This window comes from Theropithecus gelada, chromosome 11, assembly GCF_003255815.1.
Source record: "Theropithecus gelada isolate Dixy chromosome 11, Tgel_1.0, whole genome shotgun sequence".
Taxonomy (NCBI): domain Eukaryota; kingdom Metazoa; phylum Chordata; class Mammalia; order Primates; family Cercopithecidae; genus Theropithecus; species Theropithecus gelada.
The window spans coordinates 10,685,786-10,705,502 of NC_037679.1; the positions used below are offsets into that span (position 1 = coordinate 10,685,786).

The 19,717-nt window shown below is 41.9% G+C and overlaps 1 protein-coding gene across 1 annotated transcript in view; it reads left to right on the forward strand.

Annotated features, from left to right (window-relative positions):
• The window catches only part of SLC4A8 (solute carrier family 4 member 8), a 90,211-nt gene that overhangs the window by 51,769 nt on the left and 18,725 nt on the right, over positions 1–19,717 (forward strand). Inside the window, exons 17-22 of the mRNA XM_025401567.1 lie at positions 7,772–7,885; positions 10,670–10,831; positions 11,671–11,922; positions 15,668–15,736; positions 16,854–17,027; positions 19,361–19,498. Coding sequence (XP_025257352.1) covers positions 7,772–7,885; positions 10,670–10,831; positions 11,671–11,922; positions 15,668–15,736; positions 16,854–17,027; positions 19,361–19,498 — 909 coding nt within the window. The remainder of the gene's footprint in view (positions 1–7,771; positions 7,886–10,669; positions 10,832–11,670; positions 11,923–15,667; positions 15,737–16,853; positions 17,028–19,360; positions 19,499–19,717) is intronic.

Genomic DNA, 19,717 nt, shown 5'->3' on the forward strand with positions numbered 1-19,717 from the left:
TTTCTCCATGTTGGTTAGGCTGGTCTTGAACTCCCAACCTCAGGTGATCCGCCTGCCTCAGCCTCCCAAAGTGCTGGGATTATAGGGGTGAGCCACCATGCCCAGCCAATACAACATTTTAAATAAAAGATATTTTTAATTTAAATCATACAAAAATTCATAATATGAGTTTGTGAATGTGTATGATAGTGTGAGACCAACTGTAAAGGTTTGCTTTTTGGTTTTTAAAGGCTAAGCAGTTGGTATTAAGCAAGTACATATTTTAATGAAACTGTAACTCAGGAACAGTTTAAAATATTAGTTTCCCACTTATATTTCAAAGCGTAAAAAGGGCCGAATTATCCCTTTAAGTGCTGCCAAGAATTCACTTGGGTTTGTGATATTTGGTGGTACAATGCCAGATGCCCACAGCAGCATAATATTGTACTTTGCTAAAGGTAGACAGATGAATTCTCTATTTCTCAGCAGTCATTTCCCCAAAAAGTATAATGTTTGTTTTTAGTTAAAATAGTATTGTTTTACCGTACCACATGATGACTCCCTGGAAGTTGTCATGCGAAGTGCCCCAAATTTGTATTTTCTCATTTCTGAGCTCTTTGCCTGCCTCCATTTCTACATTTTTCAGGGGCCAGAGGCTCATCTCTGCAATTTTTCCATGTATCGCCTCCTGATTTGACTTCACTGCTTATCTGCTGTGACTAGCAGTGTGATTTTGGACACTTTGAATTTCAGATGTGGCCAGGCACGGTGGCTCACATCTGTAATCCCAGCACTTTAAGAGAGGCTGAGGCAGGCGGATCACCGGAGGTCAGGAGTTCGAGACCAGCCTGGCTAACATGGCAAAACCCTTTCTCTACTAAAAATCCAAAAATTAGCTGGGCGTGGTGCCAGGTGCCTGTAATCCCAGCTACTTGGGAGGCTGAGGCAGGAGAAGCACCTGAACCCGGGAGGCGGAGGTTGCAGTGAGCCAAGATCACCCTACTGCACTCCAGCCTGGGCAACAGAGCGAGACTCCGTCTCAAAAAAAAAAAGAATTTCAGATGCAAAGAAACTTTATGTGATGTTATAAAAGACAATTCTTTCCATTTTGGTTATTTCAGTATTTTAGTTGCAACCTGGGATTAAATTAGAGTTTCAAATGTGATGAAAAGTAGAACGATGGCATTCTATAATTTTCCTACTGCTCTGCACCAAATTCCAGAGTCTCTGGAGTTTCTACTTCAAATTATTCAGTCGAGTGAAACAGGATTTATTGCTGTTTGCTTAACATATATTTGTTTGGTTGAAAGGATTTTTCCAGAAACTGTAGGAAAATAAAGCAGAATCAACTGGGTGAAATATAGCACAAACATTGGATTAGGATGTGGTGAGTTGTGAACAATCAGGATTCTGGTTATGACTGGGGCCCCTGTCTCATAGGAGCTTAATACCATGTGAGCCAGGAATGCAGTGTCCAAGGCCCATGGCCTGGAGACCTGGATGCTGGCTGTGGACCTTGGGCAAGTCCCTCATCCTGTCTGTGCCTCACCTCATCTGCACAATGTTGTGATGACACCTGCCGTCTCTTTCCAATTATGCTTCAAGGATACAGTGAGATCTAATATGATGAACCAAGAGTATAAGGTGGTGTGCTATGGTGGGTCCTAGTTTAGCATGGTGTGCTATGGTGGGTCCTAGTTTAGCATGCTCCCTGCCTTTTCCTCTCTGACATTTTCTTCAATTTGGGAACAGATGGGATTGGCAGAAGGAGGGGAACTCATGGTGTAGTAATACTCTACTCAAGTATGCCTACTGGTGTTACCTTCTAATGTTGAGTTGGATTTCCTAAAGCAGCCCACTTTGTTACTGAAGTTGCTGACTCCTGTGAAAATCCCCATACTAAGCAGCCTTACAAAATCCAGTCCCCATAGAATAGTGACTCCACACAGGCATCAAAAATGGATTGTCTTCGATTATGTTACAAAGCAAAGGCCTTTTTGGGGGATGGAGGATGATTGGGTGTTTGGATTGAAATGTAGACAAAGGGGCTGGGTGCAGTGGCTCATGGCTATAATCCCAGCACTTTGGGAGGCCAAGGTGGGTGGATTGCTTGAAGTCAGGAGTTCAAGACCAGTCTGGCCAACATGGTGAAACCCTATCTCTACTAAAAATACAAAAATTAGCCGGGCATGGTGGTGCATGACTGTAATCCCAGCTACTGGGTTGAGGCACGAGAATCGCTTGAGCCCAGGAGGTGGAGGTTGCAGTGATCTGAGATTGTGCCACTGCACTCCAGCCTGGGTGACAGAGTGAGACTCGGTCTCAAAAAAAAAAAAAAAAAAAAAAAGTGGACAAAGATAGCTAGCATGTGTATTTTGAGCAAAATACAAATTGTATAATAAAATTTTATAAATAAACTTTGTAAAATCAATGGTATAAAATCAATATTTAAGATTATAGCTTATCTGTTACTTAATTTCATTAAATAGAAAAAGAAATTCAGCCCTTCTGATGCCTAAACATATTGTAGGAAAGTGTACTATGGCTGCCCTTTTTTCTGCCTCACAAAACAGAGGGCTGTTTCTACAAGGCCAAGTTTTGTATAAATGCAATTTTTTTTTTTTTTGAGATGGAGTCTTGCTCTGTCGCCTGGCTGGAGTGTGGTGGTGTGATCTCACTGCAACCTCCGCCTCCTCCCGAGTAGCTGGGACTACAGGCACGCACCACCACACCCAGCTAATTTTTGTATTTTTAGTAGAGATGGGGTTTCACCATGTTGGCCAGGATGGTCTCGATCTCTTGACCTCGTGATCTGCCTGCCTTGGCCTCCCAAAGTGCTGGGATTACAAGCATGAGCCCGGCCAAGTGCTATTCTTTATTTCAGATTGAGAGTTGGGAAAAACTGGAGCAAATAATGGGTTTCTTTCTTGCTTAAAAATGTATTTATATATATGTCTTAATATATACAAGGCAGTTTCCCCTGGAATAAAAGTCTAGAATGTACTGCTTAATTTTACACATGAGTGCAGACAATACTATCTGTGAGTGAAAAGTGGATTAATACGTGGATTGGGTCAACTGATTATTAGCCTGTTAGGAGTCCTCTGTGTGAGACATGGTGGTATAAATGTGAAGTTCTCACTGTATGCAGATGTTCATGTGAAAGATAGTACTTTCTTCCTGTAAATATCTTTTGATTTCCATTTGTATGGAATCCCAATGAACATATCTTTGGAACACATAATGTGTCAAAATTTGTATTTTGTTCATTGATCTAAATGCCCATGTAACTAATCAGAAATCCAATTTGGCTCAGATTGGGAATTTTCTTTTAAAGGAAAAAAAAATACAGAAAAGACTACTGGAAGAATCATGTTCAAATGACATTTTACATCAATGTTTCTTCAATATTTTGGAGTTGACTTGGTTGTTTTCTCCTACCTACGATAGAATGTGCCTGCTGTTTCTCTGTCTCTCACTTTGGGCTTGCAGGAAGTACAACGGGAATAGCCTGAGCCTCTTGCTCCCTGTATAATTTATTTGCTTTACCTGAACTGCCTTACCTGCAGTTCATAGTGAGAACACCTGGGGTTGTACTCTGACTCCACCTTTAAGTCTGATAGGGCCAAGTTGCTTTACTTCTCTGGGCATTTTTCTTTAGAATGAATGGGTTAAACTAGATGAGCTCCGAAGTCCCTTCCTGCCCTAACATTCTCTTCTATTTTTATTTTCCTGTGGTTACTACTGTTAGGGTCAGACATGTGAAATGTGAGGGACCATTTAGAGATTTAGATGTTGTATTTTTTTATTATTACAGAGTGTACGCCCAAGTTTAGGACCTGTGTCATTTTTAGTGTCCCCACCCCATTTCTATTTCTGCTCCACTTGTCTTTACTTTCTTTGTAATCATCTCATTTTTTTTCCACTCTTGAAACTCACAACTTTCCAGTCCATGAGCTAGTTTGCTACCATCCCCCTCAAAAACAAATCTATTTAAAACACCCTCCTAGAAAAGCCTCCGAACCACCTTCAGCTAAATTTGTAACATTTATAGAATATTTTAAAATTTTAATTCAACTAGAGTTATGATCCCCAAACAAGTCCTGACGAAGCTATCACAGAAAGGATGTCTTTTTCACCTTGTAGGTATCATTGTTGCTAAATCACATCAGTACAGGCCTTCTGTGGGGAGACAGCAGGGAGCAGGGGCAGGACCAGGGGATGGGAGTAGATACAATTGTGATTCTATCTTTTCCTTTAGGTAAAAAATCCTAAGTTATAAAACAAGGTTCAGGGCCAAGCAGAGTGGCCCACACCTGTAATCCCAGCACTTTGGGAAGTTGAGGCGGGCAGATCGCTTGAGCCCAGGAATTTGAGACCAGCCTGGGCAACATGGCACAACCCTATCTCTACCAAGTACAAAAAAAAAAAAAAAAATTAGCCAGGCATGGTGGTGTGCGTGTATAGTCCCAGTTACTCAGGAAGGCTCAGGTGAAAGGATCACTTGAGGCCAGGGAGGTCAAAGCTGCAGTGAGCTGTGATGACACAGTGAGTTATTGCACCCCAGCCTGGGCAACAGAGAGACACCTGTCTCAAAAAAAAAAACAAAAAAAAAACAACAAAGTTCTGCACTCTTAGGTTGGTAATATAAGATGACCTGCACGGTGTCACAGAGATTTCCCACTCAGTAAATCACTCTGAAAGAGTTTGCATAAGATTCTGTAGACTTGCGGTATTTAATGTGGGTAGTCAATAGCTACATGTGGCAAATGGCCACTTGAACTTAGGCTTGCCAAATTGAGACTGTACTGTACACATAAAATATATACCAGATCTTGAAGGATTGGTACCAAAAAAGAATATAAAACGTTTCATCAATATTTTATATTGATTACATACTGAAATGACAATATTTTAGATATATCTATTAAATAAAATGATAATTTGATAAATATTATAGTTATTTTCACTTATTTTTATATTTTTTATGTGACTGCTAAACAATTTAAAATTAGACATATGGCTAACATACTTTTTTTTTTGAGATGGAGTCTCACTCTGTCACCCAGGCTGGAGAACAGTGGCACAATCTCGGCTCACTCCAACCTCTACCTCCTTGGGTTCAAGTGATTCTCCTGCCTCAGCCTCCGTGTAGCTGGGATTACAAGTGTGCACCACCATGCCTGGCTAATTTTTGTATTTTTAATAGTGACAGGGTTTCACCGTGTTGGCCAGGCTGGTCTTGAACTCCTGACCTCAAGTGATCCACCCACCTCAGCCTCCCAAAGTGCTGGGATTATAGACGTGAGCCACCGTGCCTGGCCTGGCTAATGTAATTCTACTGGACATGCTACTCTACACTTACATGGTATGGGGTAGGCAGTGAAATACCATAGGTAGAAGGTAATTCAGTGAAGCATCCAAATAGACAGAAACAACACAAATATTTTTGCTGGAGGCAGAAGCACTGTGTGGCACAGAACACCTCCCAGAAAGCAGAAAATTTTTCTGCCTGAAAACCAATGTATGTGTGAGACCCCAATTAAAAACAAAAGCAAATAAGGCCCAAACTGTCTTCCCTCAGCTTTGCCTGGGAGCTGCTACCTTTGCACTTATTTTTCTAGCATCTTCTAGGTGCCAAGGATATTAGCCACATGAGGGAGACGAGCATATGTGTTTCATTTTAGGCATCATTCTTTTGTGGTTCCCCCTACCCCAGGTATTGTTGAGTCTGTCCAAAGCTGGGTGAAATACCATGCAAGTCTTGCTGCTCTCAGTGTGCTGCTTCTCTCGGCCTTGGTGGAGGCTGAGCCTGTTGCTGGTACCCACCAGCCCAGTAGGTTTTAATGCTGCTTCCTGAAAGAGATTGTATTTGTTTCGTTTTTCACTAGTCACAGTTGTTGTTTAAACTACATCCAATTTGGGGGAAGAATACTTGCCTCTGATGGAAAGAGAGATAGGGGATTTATTGCTTCAAGTGTTTTAAATTAAAGCTATTCTCACAAAACAAAAAAAAAAAAAAAAGAAAAAGAAAAAGAAAAGAAAGGGAACTCAAATCAGGAGGAAATGGTGGTTTTTCCTGTAAGTGAGGTTTCAGCCAGGCACATTTTCAATACAGGGTACATAAATGGGAGGAGGACTCAGTTAATTAGATATTTTGTGTACAACCATATATGACTAGAACACAGACTTCAGTGAGCCTACATGGCAGTCATGAGAGGTACATATTAAATAAGTTCTGGGTCTTTGTTTCCTATTAGGACAAATAGTTAACAAGTGGCTATTCTGTACTGACTACTTGCTCAGGCCTGGGTGAAGTGCTAGGGGGATGCAACAGAAATTTAGAAGATAGTATCTGTCATCAGATAGGAAGGAAAAACACATGAAACAATCAGGTGCCATATGCGACAGTAGTAAACAGTTGGATGCCCAACTGAGATGTATGTGCTGTAGGAGTTCAGAAGAGAAAAGGGCCACTGGGCCCCAGGATGGTCAAGTGGGCTTCATGTTGGGGATGGGGAGGCAGTGGATACTCAGAATTTATATTACATTCAGAGAAGAACTAACAAAACCATGGAGGAGGAACTGGAAACCTTGGGCTTCAAACCAAAGTGAAGTCAGGCTAAGGTACCAGTGATATTACGTGTGGCTAAGATATATTTTGCTCTCACTCTTTTGGAAACTTAGATTAAGGCAGGCACGGGTCATTTGCCAGGCACTGTATTTTATTAAAGCCACACTATAAAGTGAGGCAGTCCTTTTAAGATGGATCCTAAATTGGATGGGAATCTCCAACAAAATAGAGATATGTGCCATGGTGGAAAATAAAGCAGTAAAGAAGTACAGGAAGTTCTGTGGGGAGGGAGGTGGCCGATTTTAAGTAGGATCATCAGAGAAGAGCTCAAGGAGGTGATATTTGAGTTGAATCTAAAAGACGTGAGGGAGCTACCCAAGAGGTTACCTGGAGGAAAGGCATTTTAGGTAGAGGCATGAGCAAGTACAAAGACCCCGAGGTGGGAGTGAGCCTGGCATGTTTAAGGAAATAGCAAGGTGGTCTGTGTGTCTGGAGCAGAGTGGGCAAGCAGGAGAGCAATAGGAGCTGAGGTGGGAGATGTGACGATGCCAGTTGTGTGGCCCTCAGGCCAAGAAGGCTTTTTGGCCCAGAAGCCATTTCAGGGTTTTGATAGAGGAGTGACATGACCCAACTTATGTTTCAAATGATTACTCCAGTGGCTGCATTTAAAAAACACTGGAGGGCAAAGGCAGAAGCAAGTCAGGAGGCTGCTACCATTACCCAAACAGGAGCTGATGGTGACTTGGATCTGGGTGGGAGCAGTGGCGGTGGTAAGAAGCGATCAGACTTGGGATATGTTCTGAAGGGAGAGCCAATAGGACTTGCAAATAGACTGGATATTGGGTATGAGGGAGAAGTGGAGTTGATGCTGCTGCTGAGGTTTTTGGCTAGCACTGAAGACCTTGGCTGGTCCCAGAAAATCCAAGTTCTCAGAACTACAGTCCCAACTTTGCCCTAAATGCCCCAAACATAACTCTTCAGAGGCTGGTCTGGGTTATGTTAGCATTTGTCAGGAGGGTTCATTTTCCCTCATCATATCCACACTTTATGGGCATTAATTGGGCGATTAACATATTCCTGTTGTTTAAATTTGCTTGCATTAATTCAACCATAAGATGAAAACATTCTTCTGAGGATTTTTAAGCCTTTTACAATACTAACCTCTTTTCTACTGTATTTGACCTGCCAAAACATGTTTCCACTTCTTTCTCATGCCAGGTACGCTCCATGGTGAGTGACTTTGCTGTTTTCCTCACTATCTTCACAATGGTGATTATTGATTTTTTGATTGGAGTCCCATCACCAAAGCTTCAAGTTCCCAGTGTGTTCAAGGTAAACAGATCTCAGAGTGCTTGGTGCACTCATGTAATTTCATACATTCTGATGCCAAGTAAATTTCAAAGGCCTTTTCATATTCTAATCATGAGTTTTACAGTCCTCTAAATCTGAACCTTGCTCCTCACACCTTGTCATTTAGAAAAGCAAACTTCAGACTTGGTTGAATTCAAGTCAGAAAAGTCAGAGAACAGAAAAACCAAGGTTGTTTAATGAATGAAAAGTATTATTATTATTATTAATACCACTTATTGTTCTTAATATATTAATATTTAAACAATGGGATGTGCACGTTTACATAAATATATTCAAGACACTGGAAACATGGGTCTCTGGAACAAGCCTTGCTAACAGCACTTCCATTGAGCATCAGCTGTATAAGGGCACTGGGAAGGATGAAAAAGGTAAAGGACTTGGCCTGAACCTTCAAGGATGGTGCCCCTTCCTTGAAGGAGGAGAATGGAACTAAGATGAGCATCATCAGGAGTCTGGGGCCCCTGCCAGAGTAATCATGACATCTCTTTTGAAATCATCTCAATCTGATTTCATTGTTTGTATAACTTTCTCTAATATATGGTATTTTTCAAGAACCTGTACAAAAAGTCAAACAAATATCAATACCTGGGGACTCCAAATCGATTTCAGTTTGGGAGCACTGACTAAGTAGACAAAGAAGATGGAAAAGCTGAGCTCAGTTCCATAGATCCCCATAGGGTGGAGAGGAGAGAAAATCTGTACGTACTCAGTACCTTGAGAAGAATTATGAAGTAGGAAAATGGTAGAAGTTGGTGAGGAGAAGGCCGACAGGAATAAAGGCAGTCCCTGACTTCTAAATGCTCCCTTCAGTTGTCCCTTTCCTTTCTCTTTTTTCTCTCTACCCGTGAAGTAGGCCTGTTGAAATACCTCCTTCCATATTGTCTGAAAATTTTTAATTTTGTTGAATTTGCTGAAATGCCACCAGTTGGAAGTTTATGGACTAACCAATCCCTCTTGTAAGTATAATACCTTCTAGAATATGGCATTCTCACCTTTGTGTGAATGAGCACAATCAGCTTTCTCTCTAATACCTAGCTGAGGTCAGTGCTTCAGGAGGAATGGATTTTGTGTAAAAATAGGTAATTTGGGAACATTAAGCAGTCTTTGGAAAGGTTCCCTAAGGGATAGGCCTAAGATAGTCAGAAGGCACTGAATTTCTGGGACATCTGTGAAGAAGGCCTCTGGGAGGTAGGACAGGGGAGAAAGGGAAACGGGAGAATGTCAAAGAATATGTTGCTCATGACAGACTCCATTTTCAGGAGGCAGAGAAGAAGTTTTCTTCTTTTTGTCCCTCCCTGTTGTACCACATGACACTTAACTCCCAAGACCCAATCTGAGGGCTAGTACTATTACTAGGGTATAACGTCATTAAGGGTTTATTTAATAAGTTTTTGTGTTGGTCTGAGAACTTAACTACCACTTAGAACATTGTTACTAAGGAAACATAGATTCTGTAAACTTTTAGAAGCTAACCCATTCATAATTTTGGACTTGATGATGTTATTAAAGCGTCTTTGAATCCTAGAGCCATAGTAATAAGGAACCAAATCAAATATAACAGTCTACGCTTTGTTTCTTGAGTTTGGGTCAACTCTGGGCCAGTTGGTGTCCCTGGCCTTTTATCCTCTAGCACCACTTGCCAAAAAAGGGTGAACTTGTCTTCCTCAGAGTACACTGCAGGGGTAGGGTAAGGATCTAGGTGAGTTTAGATATGTTGTGAACACCCCAATAAGATTTATAAACAGTTGTATTACAGGGGAATTAGAGAGGATCCTAGGTCAAACAAACCCCCAACTTTAGCCGTCTTAGGCTCCTTCTGAGGTCTCTGATGGCTGGACCCCTGTTTCACTACTGATGGGAGAAGACCGTTGGAGCAATCCAGTCCTATCAAAGCCCAAGAGATGCCATGCAGATGGCTGCACTTTGCCTTTGTTTATGCTGTAGACACACATTATATGGCTCTGGAGAGAAGTAGTAGGAGAATAGTCTAAGTTATTTATATTTGTCTTTGGAAGTCATTAAATTTTTTTGACAACAGATATAGTTGTTAATTATATTTTAATTGGATTAACGTTGAGATACAATTGTTTTCTCTCTACACAGAGGTTTGGAAAGTAAGTGGAAGGAAGTGCAAGATTAATGAATATTTCACAAGAAATTGATAATTGAAGATTGACTGTTTCAAAGGGGATTTGGAACTATTACTGAGCAAAAGGGGCTTGCTGCCCAATGTGCTAGAAGCCAATACTATGATACCAGGTTTTTCAGAGAAGAAAAGTTTTTATTTCAAGTTTACTAACAAGGAGACAGGAATTCAGCTCAAATCTGTCTCTCTGCACTGGCTTTACTGCAATAATTAGAAAAGGTTTAGGGGTGGATTCTGGGATGGTAGGTTATTGGTAGAAGGAAAGGGGAGGTCTGGAAAGTCCTCAGGCATTCTTAGTTATCTCTTCATGCTACCTTGGGTCCCATGTGCCAAGGGAGTTTCAGCAAGTTGTTTCTTTTCTTATCTACCACTCTGCAAACCCAAGAATTTCTGTTAGTCGTTGGCGTCTTTAACTCTGGGGAATGGTTTCAGAACAAGGTCATAGATTTCCTAAGGAGTTGCTGTATTTCATGCCTTTTTTTTTTTAAGAACCCTCACTCAAGAATAAAAAGAAATATGGATATTGTGATCCAGTTTGATATGTTTTACCCTAATAACTATAACTTAAAATACCAAAATAATATATTTTTCCCCCTTAGCCAACAAGGGATGATCGCGGATGGATTATTAATCCCATTGGCCCCAATCCCTGGTGGACTGTGATAGCTGCAATTATCCCAGCTCTTCTCTGCACTATCTTGATATTCATGGATCAGCAGATCACAGCTGTCATTATTAACAGGAAGGAACATAAGCTCAAGGTAAAAACAGGTTCTGACCTAGAAGGCTGCTATGGCAATCTGTTACATTTTTTTTTTTTTTTTTAATTGTAGGGTAAGCACATCTAGACCAGAAACAATAAAATCTCATAGAAGAGGTTCATAAGAGGTTTCCATTCTTTATTAACAAAGATTGCTTTGGAGATGAGACTAGAGTGGAGCATGGTGGTATGGTATGAAAGCAACGTGGACTCCATTACTGTCCTCTCACACCTGTGGGGAAGGTGATTGGGTAGAGTTCCTGGTGATCCCTATATAGCTATATGCTTTGGGTCAAGCAGCTGTACAGCTTGTCTTCCTGAGGTTCAGGTAGGGGCCTGGGCCACTGTTTCCTAGAGGCAGGTATTCTCCCATTGGTGTCTGTTACTATAGTTTCTAGGCTGAAACTGGAACCCTAGGATCCTAGGGAAGTAACAGAGCAGGCAAGCAACATCCAAATCTGTCAAGGATCTGGCGGTATGTGGTAGGAAGCCAATAAGGACATTTATCTCTAACTCCTATAGTTTCTACCATCTAGAATGGTCAAGATGTGGCATGGTGTCTGATTACTCTTCCAGAGAAGAATGGATCTTTGAATGTGTAAGACTCAGAGTAAGCTAGAGGCACTTGGAAAAAGAATCAATATTGGCATATATAGGACAGGCTAAGATTCCCCTTTTTCTTCTTTGTTTCCTCCTAACCGGGAGGGGCTACAAGACTCCTCTTGGATCCCTGAACCCCTTCCTTCTTATCCATACACCCCTTCCTGCTTTGGGCCTGAGACCCCTAGCTCACTGTTCTATGCCCGACTACAGCTAGCCTACTGATGTGTTTCCCCACAGAAAGGCTGTGGCTACCACCTGGACCTACTGATGGTGGCCATCATGCTGGGTGTCTGCTCCATCATGGGCCTGCCCTGGTTTGTAGCTGCAACCGTCTTGTCCATCACACATGTGAACAGCCTCAAGCTAGAATCTGAATGCTCTGCTCCTGGAGAACAGCCCAAATTCCTGGGCATCCGAGAACAAAGAGTGACAGGCCTTATGATCTTTGTGCTGATGGGCTGCTCAGTCTTCATGACGGCTATCTTAAAGGTAATCATCCCTTCACTTATTCGGCAAATATCAAGGGCCTGATTTGTGCCAGGAATCCTGCCAGGTGCTGGAAATACAGTGGTGCCAAACAGATATATGTACAAATTCCTGCCCTGAAAGAGTTTATTCTAGAGGGGTAAGGCAGATAATATGTAGTTAAGAAAATTAGTTAAGAAAACAAACATGATAACTACAGAATGTGAGTAGTGATATAAAGGAAATACACAGTGCTTTCTGGCACTATAGAGAATTCAGAGGGGTCTATTTTAGTTAGGGTGGTCAGAGAAGACTTCTCTGAGGAGATGCTATTTAAGATGAGGTGTAGGCCGGGCGCAGTGGCTCACACCTGTAATCCCAGCACTTTGGGAGGCTGAGGCGGGCGGATCATGAGGTCAGGAGATTGAGACTATCCTGGCTAACGCGGTGAAACTCTGTCTCTACTGAAAATACAAAAACAAAATTAGGCGTGGTGGCGGGCACCTGTAGTCCCAGCTACTTGGGAGGCTGAGGCCGGAGAATGGCGTGAACCCAGGAGGCAGAGCTTGCAGTGAGCCGAGATCGCACCACTGCACTGCAGCCTGGGAGACAGAGCGAGACTCCGTCTCAAAAAAAAAAAAAAAAAAAAAAAAAGATGAGATGGAGCCAATCATGCCATGGATGGTGGGAGATGGCATGGAAGGAGGGGAGAAAAGCGAAAAGCAGTCTAGTCAGGCCCTGAGGTGGGAAAGAGTGATATGAAATGTCAGGGCCATGTAGCTCATGGGCATTGAGTCAAGACAAGAGCACAGTGCAATGAGAAGGAAAGAGGGGCAGGGGCGGGTCACATAGGGCCTTGTCGACGGTGGGTAAGGTAACTTTTGAAGGGTTTTAACAGGAGAGGGACATGATCCAGCTAGTTTAAAAAGATCACTCTGGCTGATGTCTAGGGAAGAATAGAAGCAGACAGACCAGTGAAGCTGTTGCAGGTAACAGATGCTGGTGTCTTGGATAAGGAAGCTGGTAGCAGGGACAGATAAAAAGGCATAGCTTCTATATAGCATGGTGGCAGACCCAAAGGTCTCAATTGTTGACTGGATGTGGAATGGGGTGAGGAAAATAGAAAAATCGAAGAAGCCAATTAGGTTTCTGACTTGACCATCTGGTGGAGAGTGATGACATTTATGAAGATGGAAAAGATTGTATGATTTTTGTGAGGGGTAGGGCTGTGATCAGATTTGGAGTGAGATGTCTGGGAGTCATCTAAGTGAAGAGGCTAGAGGAGGTTTCTGGAATAAAATATAAATTTGAGAGTCACCAGCACATAGGTGGTATTGAAAGCCGAGGGAATAGATGAGAGAGCTCAGGGAAAAGAGAAGACATAAAAGAGAAGTGGGACATGGGAGAAGAGCAGAGTTAGAGGTTGGGTAGAGGAAGAGATAGCAACAGAGTCTCAGAAGGAGTTGCCAGAGAGGTGGGAGGAAAACTAGGGGGATGTGGTATCAGGGAAGCCAAGAGAGGACAATGTTTCAAGAAAGAGGGATTGGGTAGACACATCTTGGAAGATGAAGACTAAGCTAAGGCCATTGGATTTAGCAACATTGGAGGCCTCGGGTTATCTGACAAGAGCAGAGTCAGTGGATTGCATTAGTTTCTGCTGCCTGTGGGTGATTTAGAAGTAGAAGCAAAAGCAGAAGCTGACCATGATAAAAATCATTGTGTTCTGAAATGAAATGATTACATGTAAGTTAAATTACAGGCCTCCGTGTCTGGCTCTTCCTCCACCCCTGTCTGGGGATGGGCAGACACACACACACACACACACACACACACACACACACACACCCCTCTTTAACAGAAATGAAGCCTTTTAAATCTTCCATAATCTCAAAATTTTTCCAAATCCTTAGGGATTTAGTGTATTTTAACATGGAACTTTTTTACTGACCAGTAACTTGAGGCAGGAGTTGAGGGTATCTTATCAGAGAAGGAATTCAGTGGAACTATAGGGTAGAAATCCAATTATAGGTGGCTAAAGAGTGAATAGGAGGGAAAGAAGTAAAGAGTGCAGGCAAATCTTTCAGGAGGTTTTTCTGTGAAGCAGGATGGAAAAATAGCAGTGGCTAGGATGAGAAGTGGGGCTGAAAGAGAGGGTGTTTTTTTGTTTTTTTGTTTTTTTTTCCGCTACAGATAGAGGATACTTTGAACATTAAAAAAATGTTTTGTGGGTGGAAGGCCTGCATTTGGGAGATTGGGGTAAGAAGGAAACTTTACAGCTGTATTACCAGGTACCAATCATTCTGGAGCACTGCCTTGTCTCCCTTGCCTCCTCTTTCCTTCTTTTTGGCAAATCTTCAACCACCCCAGCCTGTACCACAAATGCCCTTCAAGGGTAAGAACTGAGAGGGATGGGAAGGATTTCTGAACCATCTTCTTGTCCCCCCACTTTCCACTCAACCTTACCACCCACCTCTCCTCATGCCCCTTTCCCACCACATATTCCCTGTCCCCATCCCAACTCCCGCTCCCACCTGGTTGAGGCACCATCTGGAAGAGCCTAAACGTTGCTGCTTCTCCAAGATAGAACCATGAAGCCATGGCAGTGGCCATCACTGGGCCTTCCTCTAGCTGCTTCAGGACAGTTCTCTTAGGACAACTATTCAGTAGTTCACAAACAGCATAGAATTGGCATGTCTAGTCACTCTACAGCTGGAACATAAAATCCAATGGGGGGTTTTTCTAGTTCTTTGTTTTTTAAAATTTTACTTTAAGTTCTGGAATATATGTGCAGAACGTGCAGGTTTGTTACATAGGTATATATGTGACATGGTGGTTTGCTGTACCTGTCAACCCATCATCTAGATTTTAAGCCCCACATGCATTAGGTATTTGTCCTAATGCTCTCCCTCCACTTGCCCCCAACCCCCCGACAGGTCCTGGTGTGTGATGTTCCCCTCCCTGTGTCCATGTGTTTTCATTGTTCAGCTTCCACTTATGAGTGAGAACATGCGGTGTTTGGTTTTCTGTTCCAGTGTTAGTTTGGAGGGATTTTCTAAGTCTAAGAATTAGGTTTGGGAATATTCTTTAGCCCTAAAATAAAAACGAGTCCATTTTAGTTTTCAGCTCTGAGACTTTCCTTGCCTTGATTCTATAGGCCCAATTTCCCTACCTCAGAATCAATCTGAAGATTACCTAGGTTGATAGACATGATGTGATCAGAAAGTCGTATTCAAATACTATGTGGATGTTCAAGTGCAATATAATAATGTCGGTGTTTCCCCCCAGACTGTTACCTCTCTGATAAGATACCTCCCCACTCTTGCCCTCAAGCCACTGGTCAGTAAAAATGGAAGCTTTTTTGGTTCACGTTAAAATGCATCAAATCCTTGAGGAGGTGATTGTGAGATTACAGAAGATTTAAAAGGCATTATTTCTATAAGAGAGGGGTGTGTGTGTGTGTGTGTGTGTGTGTGTGTATGTGTATGTGTATGTGTGCCCATCCCCATGGAGGAGGAAGAGCCAGATGGCTGATATAGGAGGCCTAACTTACTTGTAATCATTTCATTTTTGAACAAGTGATTTTTATCATTGTCAGCTTCTGCTTTTGCTTCTACTCCTAAGTCACCCACAAGCAGCAGAAACTAATGCAATGTTTCTGCAGCTATTTTGTGGCTTTATTTCATTCTTGGAGATTTAAAAGTTTATATAGTTTTGAGTGTGCTGTGACACCAAATTTAATTTCTGGCCTTTCTTGTCCTTTTGTCTTCAGTTTATTCCAATGCCAGTACTCTATGGAGTTTTCCTCTACATGGGAGTTTCTTCACTACAGGGAATTCAGGTATTGTATGGTTCAGCCAGGGAAGTTTCTTCTCACTGCATGTCCTGTCCAGGGAGAGACAGCTCCCCAAGAGAAGCGCAACCAGTTCTTGAGAAAATTATTTCCTAGTCTTGCCACTTAGGCTATTTTAGACACTTATTTGGATACAGGGAGAAAAACAGCCATGTTGGCAGGAGAGTACAGAGACTTTCAGGGTGGTCTGGCTTGATGTCATGGCCCCAGTCATTCATTAATTATTCAACAGACAATTTTTTTTGGCACGTATTAAACATTAGGTGCTTTGCCAGGTGCTGGTAAACTTGGATCTGAAAGGTTGATCAAGAACCAAACTGGCTTTCACTCATGGACAGATCTAGTGTAGTGTCAGGCTAAAGTGTAAAAATGGGGTGTTTAACTTTGAGGGGGTTCACTGGCAGAAGAGAGATGGGGGAATAGTGCGAGTTGCTCCTGGTAAGGAGATGTCACTTCTTGTTATACTCTGCATTTTTCCATCCATCAACTCATTGCTCTAAGTCTTTCAAAAAGAAAAATCAGGAGCTTGTCATTGATAACTTGGGTATTCCAGATAATATAGTAACTTAGGCTTATGATTCTTTGTTTGAATGGAATGCCCAATGGCCATTCTTATATACTGAGTTCTAATATGAACTTGGGCAGATTATTTAATCTCTGGTTCTCTTTCTTCCTTTTTGTAAGGATGATCATTTTTTATATATCTAGGATGTTATGAGGTTTTATTTTATCTTTTCACTATAAATAATCAATGAATAGCTCCAAACTCCTAAAACAAGTAAGAGATTTGGTTTTGATAATAAGCAAAAAGATGTAATTTTGTTTCCAACACCCCCTGAGAAAGAGCTCTCTTAGGAGCCACAGAGTGGGATGGGAGAAAGAAGTTTGAACCTAGAATTAGAAAAGATGGATTCAAGTTATGACTTTGCCACTTACTAACCTTGGCCAAATTGCCTGGTCTTTTAAAGTCTCAGTTTCCATTTCTGTCCAGAGGAAATGGTGTTACCTACCTTTCAGAGCAGGTGATGTAAGAGATATGAATGGGTCTAAAAGCTTCCGACCCAGAGAGCCCTCCAGAAAATAAATGCCAGTTCCTTCCTTTCAGTTCTTTGATCGTCTAAAGCTCTTTGGGATGCCCGCAAAGCACCAGCCAGATTTCATTTACCTGCGGCATGTGCCACTGCGCAAAGTGCACCTCTTCACCCTCATCCAGCTGACCTGTCTCGTCCTGCTCTGGGTCATCAAGGCATCTCCAGCTGCCATTGTTTTCCCAATGATGGTGAGGTGGTTTTAAAAAATAAATTCTTTTTTTTTATCATTGTTATTTTTATTTATTTATTTATTTATTTATTATTATTATACTTTAAGTTCTAGGGTACATGTGCATAATGTGCAGGTTTGTTACATATGTATACTTGTGCCATGTTGGTGTGCTGCACCCATCAACTCGTCAGCACCCATCAACTCGTCATTTACATCAGGTATAACTCCCAGTGCAATCCCTCCCCACTCCCCCCTCCCCATGATAGGCCCCGGTGTGTGATATTCCCCTTCCCGAGTCCAAGTGATCTCATTGTTCAGTTCCCACCTATGAATGAGAACATGCGGTGTTTGGTTTTCTGTTCTTGTGATAGTTTGCTAAGAATGATGGTTTCCAGCTGTATCCATGTCCCTACAAAGGACACAAACTCATCCTTTTTTATGGCTGCATAATATTCCATGGTGTATATGTGCCACATTTTCTTAATCCAGTCTGTCACTGATGGACATTTGGGTTGAATTAAATTCTTATTATCATTGTTATTTTTTTAATTGTGGTAAAACATTATAACTATAAAATTTACCATTTTTAAGTGTACGGTTGAGTGGCATTAAGTACATTCACATTGCTGTGGAGCCATTACCACCCTCCAGCTCTGGAACTTTTTACATCCTGCAAAGCTGAAACTCTGCACCTATTAAACACTAAATCCCCATTCTCCCATACCCTCAGCCCCTGGCAACCACCATTCTACTTTCTGTCTCTATGTATTTGATTATTCTAGGTACATCATATAAGTGAATCACAATTTGCCGTTTTGCGACTGGCTAATTTCTTTTCTTTCTTTTCTTTTTTTTTTTTTTGAGATGGAGTTTCACTCTTGTTGCCCAGGCTGGAGTGCAATGGCGCGATTTTGGCTCACTGCAACCTCCACCTCCCAGGTTCAAGCAATTCTCCTGCCTCAGCCTCCCTAATAGCTGGGATTACAGGTGCCCACCACCATGCCCAGCTAATTTTTTGTATTTTTAGTAGAGATGGAGTTTCACTATGTTGGCCAGGCTGGTCTCAAACTCCTGACCTCAGGTGATCCACCTGCCTCAGCCTCCCAAAGTACTGGGATTATAGACATGAGCCACTGCGCCCAGCTTGTGACTGGCTAATTTCATTTAGCCTAATGTCTTCAAGGTTAATCCATGTTGTAGCATGTGTCAGAATTTCCTTCCTTTTCAAGATTGAATAGTATCCCACTATATGTAGACACTACATTTTGTTTATCCATTCACCTGTCGATAATACTGCTATAAATATGGCTTTACAGATATCTGTTAGTGTCTCTGTTTTCAATTCTTTGGGGAATATACCAGGAGTGGAATTGCTGGATCATACGGAAATTCTATCTTTAATTTTTTTTCTAATCTTCTAGATCCACAACCTCCTGGTGGGTTTCTCAATTTTGTCAGAATACGTATAAGGCTTTGCATTTGTGTGTTATATTCATGGGTTAAAGAAATAGTAAATTACTGGGAACTCCTAGAAGGGATCCTATCAATTCCAGATGTATCAGGAAAGTAGTCACTAAAATCAGAGAGAAATGTACTTGAATTTAATAAGCCTGATTTGCCTCATTCCTTGTGCAGTCACCAAATATAGCTGATGAACACCAGTCCACCCAGACAGGATTAATTCTTTGTTTTCCTTTGGCTAAAATGGCCCTCATGGAAAGAAAGTGGAGCAGCAATTGGGATGCCCTGGACCTACCTTTATTGGGGAAATCAGCTGTCAGATTTTAGGCAAGTCACTTTCTCTCTGGGCCTCAGTTTCCTCATTTATAAAGTGAGTGTCAGGCCAGGCCAGAGGGCAGAGACAAAAACCACTGGAGACACATGATGCAGGCCCAAAGCAAGGATTTGGGTAGGGGAATGTAAAGGCAAAGGATCAGAAGGAATAAAGATGATCTTCTAAGAACCCATCATCCCACTGTGAGGAATGCTTGGGCTGGCTGTGGCTGGTCTCACCATGGCCCAGCTCCAGCAGAAGCTTTCTACCCACCTGCTGTCCTGTAGCCTTCCTGCTGACCTCTAGCCGTCTGCAGATGAGGAGCTCATCTTTTCAATGACAGAATCCAGTTAGCTGCTCTCTAAGTTGTAGAGCTATTGTGGTAGTTAAAATATTGTATATAACATATGTTACCTGGCACAAAGAAAGCATTCAATAAATGGTGACAGTTATGATTCTTATGAGTTTGATTTTGCTTGAAATGTCCTAGTCTGCTGTAAAAATAAGGCTTTGCTTTTAAGTCCAGGAAGGAAATTTGTACCTTTCATTAACTTTCTTTTTTCATTTTTCTTCAGGTTTTGGCCTTGGTCTTTGTCAGGAAAGTCATGGATCTCTGTTTCTCTAAGCGAGAGCTGAGCTGGTTAGATGATCTCATGCCTGAAAGCAAAAAGAAGAAGTTGGATGATGCCAAAAAGAAGGCCAAGGAGGAAGAGGTCATAGTCCTTGCACCAACTGTATACCTGGGGGCCTCAAATTACAGAACATAGGAAAGGCCACATGAAAAGTTGGCATGTCTGGAATCCCAAGGGTTATATTTAGGAGCTAGGAAGTTTACCTCCAAAGATGCTCTCAGCTGAGAATGGATTAGGGATTCTTGCTCCTGTCTGTTCTTCATTTTTGGGTTTGACAACCAGTTATTTTTTCCTTTGTCT